Genomic DNA, 7839 nt, shown 5'->3' on the forward strand with positions numbered 1-7839 from the left:
AGACAGGATAGCTTTGGAATAGGCGATTAGCGAACGGTGTTTATTGTAAGTGTCATTTTTTATCATCCATGTCACATATTATTTAACCTATAATATATAATATATAGTATGTAGCCTATGATCAACAATTTGCAACAATGTGAGTGTTAAGCAGCAGCTATCTGTCGGTCAGGTGTCAGCCACAGCTCTACTTGCTAACTAACTTTGTTAACTTTTTAACATTAGCAGTGCTACTAACTACAGTACTATGAAATTTCAGTTTCATTAGTCTGGGTTACTATTGAGAGGTAGTTGGCAACTTGTCAATAAATTAAACCACTTGAAAGCAAGAAAATACTCCTTGAACTCGCTTTCCGTACATCCAGTTGCGCTTCCCGCTTACGTCTGTCTCGTTGTTTGTGTGACAATGACAATAAAGTACTTTGAACTTTGATAGTTCTGTGGAAGCAAAAACAGTCTCACCCGTTCAATGTTAGGCAGTGGGTTTCAATGTGCTAAAATCTTTAAATGAGTCATGTGCTTAGGCTACATAGATAGACAATCACAGGTAGCCTAGAATAATGGTAGGCCTACATTACTTAAAAACAAACACAAAAAAAAAACACATGTGTTCTTGTGGTGAAATGTCTTTTCCCCACATTAACTTCACATATTCTTTTTCAACAAATATGTGAACTGGTAGTGTGTCACAGAACTAGTTATTTTTTTAGATTATTCAGATCTCCCTCCCTCACCTTGACATTGCTTGGATTTAATTACATTTTTTACTGAAATTGTATTTTGAATCTTTTAGTTTTTTTGTTTCTTAAATCACATTTGGTATAGTAATACCTAAAAAACAATTCCAAAGATCCTGGATTCTATGGGCCTGATCTGTAGGTTCATAGTTCCAGCTGATTTCCACACAGAATATAGGAATACAATGCATTCAGTTGCCTCAATGGCCTTAACATTTTCTATGCTGGAAAAACCTACACCTTTCACCCATCCGTGCAGACCAGTCACTTATCAGTCAAACACAGAGGTTAGGCCTACTGGGAAGCTTGTGCATGACGTCAACAAAGTTCTTATCTTATTATCTGGCAAAAGGTTGTTACCTTTACTACTCTTCATTTCAGCCACTTTGTGATTAGTTTTAAGAAGAAAACTCTTTGTTTGACATTCCCCTTGCGATTTACAAGAACAAGGGTAAGATAAACTGCTTTTATGAATAAGGGCCCAGTCAGTGTCCCCGTTTTTCTATTACAAACACAAAAATATGACATGTTTTGGAGATGTTAACGTGTCTGAACTGAAAATGTCCCCGGATTTCGTCTCAGAAATCTGGTCACCTTACCTTGTACAGAGCACTTAACCTCCAGCTCACTATGCAATATCTCCCTCCTCTGACTTCCCCCCCTTTTTTTGTCTACCCCAGTAAACCAGGGATGCATTCAATTTGTTGTCTGAGAGCTACATTTCACACTTCAGCAGCTTTTTAATTTCACACGGGAAAGGAGGCCCCAGGTAGAGTGTAATATCCAGGGACGTGCTACGCCATTATCTGTGCCGTACAAACGCCTGCCCGCTCCTCCGACAGGACCAGTAGCGTCAGCTGCGGCTGGAGAACCCCATCCACATGAAAGAGGCTTGGGGATGACATGACAGTGTGACAGCGGGTAATCTTAACGAGCCTTCAACAGACTCTCTCAGATGGGCGTTTTAATTGAAAAGCCGATTAGTGCAACACATGGGCTAATTAATGATTTGTACTCTGAGCACAACAAGACAGCTTCTCTGTCATCGAAAACATTACAACAATGTGTGTGTGTGTCGTCGTCGTCGTCCTCCCCCCAAAAAACGGCTTCTTCATCACATGTTTATTGTCCTCCTTGAATAACTCAATATAAAATGTCTTCTTGCTGAGTGGATATTATGAACTTGGGAAACAGCCATGACTTATTCATCGTTCGGTTTTCCAATGGATGTTTGGTCCCAGGCTGCGGGCTACAGGAGAGGGAGAACGGCTTCACACATCCACACTCCCTGGGTGTCTGAAACTCTTCCTGAGATTAGAGATTAGACTCAAGCGGCGCTGAATGTTCTTTTGATGTGCGGGGTTGCGCATGCTGCTCTAAATTATCTGCGCACAATCCTGAACATGCCCTGTGTCCTTCCACCCGACCCTTATTGAGGCATCCGTTTTTTAACATGGTTAAATATGAGCAGTAACATATTTGTGAATTTCTCTTTCTTTATTTTCCTTATAAGAATTTAGTCAGAAGATCGCAGGGAAACTGTCTGGACTCAATTCAGCTCCTTAGTTATGTTGGCGGGACTCCAGCGCCGACTGTATTTTAGCCTGGATTTAAAAGCAAATTTACTCATGTCCCTGAAACCAAGCCAAGTGTTGACGCCGCTGCAATACAAAACCAGATGGGAAAGCTTTCGCAAGATGAGTTTCATTTGTAAAAACTGAACAGTCTATATGTCAGACCGGATACTGACAGAATCTTTAAATAGCTATACTATTCCCATATTCATTTGGATGACATATCCGTGCCCACATCAACAGCAACTACAAAGAGTTTTGATTAATGCTGAAAATATATTGCCGCCAAACAAACATTGAGGGCTAAATCGTTAATGCATTTATAAGGTAGACTATCCATGTGACCTTTTCCAAATGTAGTAATGCGTAGCGTTTCCAAAATAACGAACATTCGCAGCGTGGTGACATTGCGTAAACAAGAAACAGACAGCGCACATTAATGGTTGTAAATTGTCCAGTACACTAACGAAGGACCTTGAGCGCTTTGTAAGTCATCGACCTACGCCTCACTTATCAACCCCTGTGTCCGGTGTTACCGGTGTCCGGTGTTACTGTCTCACGACTGCTTGTGTTGCGTTAACGGAGAATGACAGCGCGCGGCATCTCAGCCTATCCAGCGGGCACCCCCTCCCCTGCCCATCGCTACCACACATTCGCACAGTAACATCTATAGATCACCAGTCATATCATCCTCCACAAAAGGAATTAAGGACATAAAAGAAAAGAAAAAAAACGGAAAGGAAAGAACGAGGCAAGCAATGCTATCTTCTGACAGTACCTCATTCCGTTTGAGAGCGCAGCAGAATGAATTTAATCTTTTCCAATTTCTTGGCATACTTTTACTTCGGATTCCAAATTCTCCATTCCTTCATCAGCCCGTGTCAACTCCATCCCCAGCCCTGTCACATCCTGGCGCGGATCGGACACACCGTGCGCCTGGGTGCCCTCCTGCCGTCCAGACAGCCGGCCAGGGTGCGGGCTGCCCTGAACCGCGCCCTCAACGGACTCGCCGAAACTGGGGACAACTTTCTTCCGTACAACCTCAGCTTGGAAGTGGTGCCTCGAGAATCAACGGACGGAGACCCGGAGTCCCTGTTCAGGTGTGTTTGTCAGTCTATAGTGGTCCAGGGGGTCTCCGCTGTGCTTGCCTTCCCCCAAACCCAGGAAGAAATCGTGCAAGTGGAATTTATGTCTTCTTTCTTGGAAATCCCTTTTATAAGCATCATAGAACACGGAGAACCGCTTAGAACACAGGTGAGTTGTTACGCAAAAATAATTTGCATATTGTTTTATTATAATCTGTGTATGTTGTCGTTGAACTTTTACAGTTGTGTTTTGGCTGCGCGGTTACCTGTTAACAGTGAAATTTCTCCGCAAGGTTCAGGCTGCTCATACAGTTTTTAAAATCACTTGACAATGCACGTCTGAAATATCTTTTTTTTTTTTTAATGTACATTTTTGGGCATTACACAGTGCGTTACGCGTCCCTACTGCTGCCAGAATATTGTTTTTATTCCTTGAATTTCAAAGCGACTGTCCTGTGCGCATTTCCCTCCTTCTCCGTGTCCGCTCTGCCGTTATAAATACACAAACCTAATTTGTATGAGTGCGGCATTTCCGAAATATGCTGGCCAACGCACAGGCGCACCTCCACTTGTTATTTCTCACACACGCATCCCAGCGTCTCCGTCTCCGGGGACAGAGCATTTTGTGCAACAGGGACTGACGCACCAGGATCCTTCGCTGTATCTTCTAAAATATTTTATCTATTTACATTTTTTTTTGGTGTGTTTTTGTGTGTGTCCTATGTGTATGTGTGTGTGTGTGTGTGTTTGTGTGTGTGTGTTTGTGTGTGTGTATGTGTGTGTGTGTGTGTGTGTATGTGTCTGTGTGTGTGTGATTGTTTGTTTTGCATCTTTTCTACTGATTGCAAGCCTCGCCTGTAAACATAATCAGTGGACATTTGCTTCCCCTGACATGAGAGAACCTGTGATCACCCGAATCAGTGGGTGCATTTGCACAGCAGTAGTGCGTATTGAGATGGAGAAGGTAGGCACTAAGAGCTCTGTGTGTGTGTGTGTAAGTGTGTGTGTGGGTGTGTGTGTGAGAGAGAGAGAGAGAGAGAGACACACAGCACCAGTGCGTATTGAGATAGAGAAGGTAGGCTACAGATGAACTCAACTGCACATTCACAGTGACTCTCAAACAAACAACTGCAGTCAGACTAGACTGGATATAAAGAGCAGTGTGTGACTGGCACCAAATAGTTTTTCCCTCTCATATCTCGAGATCTGTGTGGAGATGAAGACCTGCATGTACAGTTCATTTTTCATTAAGTGATGATTCAAACACAATAGTCAACTCTATGTATAATCATCAGCACTTGTGCAACAAGAGGGCCCATGTTTACTGCTGCTGTCATCTCACTTCATGGCAGGTGTGATTGATGAAAACCGTCATTGTGTCTGTCCGACACACAGACTTTCATGTGTCTCTGATGAAGAATCACGGGTTGCCATAGATACGGCCACCTCTGACCCAACCGGTTGGTCAGGTCAGGTCAGGTCAGGTCTGTCTCTTCGATTTAATTCTACCAGTGTCACAGCTCTGCCAAATCTGAGTGTGTCTGGCAAGGCCAGGAGACCTTCTGAACCGTGCTTAGAGAACCGTCTCATGGCGTCCTGTGAGGAATAAAAACACATCTGTTTGTTTAGGAGCGCTCGGTTTAGCATAGTTTAGCTAAGCTTAGCTTAATTGGTAACTCTTTATTTGGATAGTCCACCTACAGAGGCTTTGCGGAAGGTTTGTTCACTGAACATCTCCGTAACAAAATCCAATCCCTAAGGCTAACCTTAACCATAAATTGTAGTTGACAGAGTTTCAACAGATGGTTTGTTTATAATCTGAGCATCTGTAGATGGTGTATAGGGGACCAAATAAAGTGTGGCTGAGTCTGTTTCGTGAGAGCTAATCTGGTATGGTCACTGGAAAAGTCTGGTCATGTTTTCTCCCGCGGTCTGCATCTTTTTAAGACTTTCCTCCATATTGGCTGGTGTTTGCTGTAAGTAATGACACGCATATTACACTCCCGCCATCTTGATTTATTGTACTGTGTGTCCCACACATGTTTGTATTTCCCTCGTCAGGGCAGCCCAGTGCGTGCGTGCATGTGTGTGTTTGTCTGTGTGTGTGTGTTCCCTCGTCAGGGCAGCACAGTGCGTGCGTGCATGTGTGTGTTTGTCTGTGTGTGTGTTCCCTTGTCAGGGCAGCCCAGTGCATTGTAAGACTTGGCAAGGCCGCCCGGCAGGAAACTGCTTACATCACAAGGTACTTTAAGAAATTAAAAGACAAAAAAAAAATAAAAAATCTCACGCTGTAAATCTTATTGCCTCCATGGGAAAGGGGCCACATTTGTCTTGTTTAATGTCCGCCCATTAAAATCTCTTTGGAAGGCTCCATAACGGACTGTGAAAATATTGCTGTGAGGAGTTTGAAAGGGGGAACGGCTCAGAGTTTTGTCCAAAAGAATATGTCCATTTACTTGAGAGCAAAGTCCGTAGATCCATTTAGACTTAAAGTCTTGAGTGGAGTCTGCGTAGGCATTGCAGCCTTGTAGTGTGCGAGGCTATGGGTCAAACATGGTTAAACGTGAAGGATAAAATCCACTCAAATGGTTGATCTCCCTCAGCCAGGTTAAAATGAAATCCCCAACTCACAGTGTAATGAATACATCCTGTTTTTGTAGGTTGAAAAACATCTAAGTCTGTAACAGAAGCATTGTATGACCTGCTCCAATGTCGTGACATTTTGATGAAATTAGTGTGCCTTTAGTGTGTTAAATGTGAGAGAAGGCATAATGTGAGCTAAGCAGGCTGCCTTCGGTCCTGTGCTGAATTAATCCCGTATAAATATATACGGTTCAGCTTGAGAGGGAAAGCCCTTTGATCCTGAAAGGGGTGCCAGCTTCACTCCACACACACACACACACACACACGCACAGAGGGGACATGGGCCCACCCTCACATGGAGCTCAGAGCCACACTGGAGCTGAATGTAATGCTGCCCCCCCCCCCCCCCCCCCACACACACACACCTCCAAGGGGGGCAGGGTAAAATGTTGTCTGCTTAAGAATGCACTACATGCAACCCCTGCATCTTTAAAGATGCACTGCCAGTAATGTCACTAAATACACTAATACCTGTGTGTGTTCATGCCTGGCTCTCCTGTGAAACTCCCCTAAAGAAATCCCATGTGAGTGTGAGTGTGCACATGTGAGTGTGTACATGTGAGTGTGAGTGTGTACATGTGAGTGTGTGTGAGTGTGCACATGTAAGTGTGAGTGTGCACATGTGAGTGTGCGCATGTGAGTGAGTGTCTGTGTGCACATGTGAGTGTGTGAGTGTGCACATGTGAGTGTGAGTGATTGTGCACATGTGAGTGTGAGTGATTGTGCATATGTGAGTGTGAGTGTGCACAGGTGAGTGTGCACAGGTGAGTGTGTGTGAGTGTGCACATGTGAGTGTGAGTGTACACATGTCAGTGTGAGTGATTGTGCATATGTGAGTGTGCACAGGTGAGTGTGTGTGAGTGTGCACATGTGAGTGTGCACATGTGAGTGTGAGTGTGCACATGTGAGTGTGTGTGTGTGCACATGTGAGTGTGAGTGTGTTGGGAAATTAGGAGGACAGGATGCAGGGTGCGCTGCTGTTAACCAAGAGGATTGCCTCAAGCTCTGGGGTCTTTCTAATCCATATTAACAAAAGTAAGTAAGTTATGTAACTCCGATTCAGGTTTTTGTGGTTGTCCTTGCGATTTTTAAGAAAGAAAGAAATGTTCTCTGGAGACGCTATTAAGTTTGCAAACGGAACTTGGCACAACCTTGGTCACATTTTTAAATGCAGGAGCACTGCTAGTGAATCACACATAGACATAAAATAAAGCGTTTTATTCACAATGAATTATTAGCATTCCAATTTGACATAAACTTGGGCACCCCGAGTCGGTGGTGCGCTTCTGCATTTGCCGTTGGGTCGAGTGTATTAAACACATTTCTTTGCACAAGCCCGGCATGTGGTATCACTGGGCTTTCTCCATTCCACAGCTCCATTCTGGGCACTCTCTCAAGGTCACAGTGACTAAAGCCTTTTTCGGCTTCAGAGAGCCGTTTTAAAAGCACGGAGAGTTGAAAAGGAACATTTTCAAAGATAAATGGATTTGATCCATGTTTTAAAACACTTCCGCACCCACCCCCACCCCTCAACACCGACCACTGCTCCCATGCACATCTGAAAAAAAGGTCAACGTCTTCCTTTCATGTAACTTGCTTGAGGGTAACATTTAATTAGGATTATCTAAGATGAGGCTTTTGACTGGACTGGACGAAACAGGAGGGGGCCCAGCCTGCCCAGCTCTGCTGAGCCTTCTTTCATTTGGACTTCCTGTTTGCATCATAGCCTTGGCTGGCTATGAAGCCACACATCAGTGGGAAGGACATGAGCATGTAACCATCACCAGTAGAGAATTAGCA

At 44.0% G+C, this 7839-nt stretch overlaps 1 protein-coding gene across 1 annotated transcript in view; it reads left to right on the forward strand.

Moving 5' to 3' along the window:
• The first annotated feature begins 1328 nt into the window (after positions 1-1328).
• Positions 1329-7839, forward strand: part of grin3bb (glutamate receptor, ionotropic, N-methyl-D-aspartate 3Bb) — a 94740-nt gene continuing 88229 nt past the window's right edge. Inside the window, exon 1 of the mRNA XM_031574268.2 lies at positions 1329-3565. Within this exon, the coding sequence (XP_031430128.1) occupies positions 3116-3565 (450 nt within the window). The 5' untranslated portion in view covers positions 1329-3115. The remainder of the gene's footprint in view (positions 3566-7839) is intronic.

Source organism: Clupea harengus, chromosome 10 (assembly GCF_900700415.2).
Source record: "Clupea harengus chromosome 10, Ch_v2.0.2, whole genome shotgun sequence".
Taxonomy (NCBI): domain Eukaryota; kingdom Metazoa; phylum Chordata; class Actinopteri; order Clupeiformes; family Clupeidae; genus Clupea; species Clupea harengus.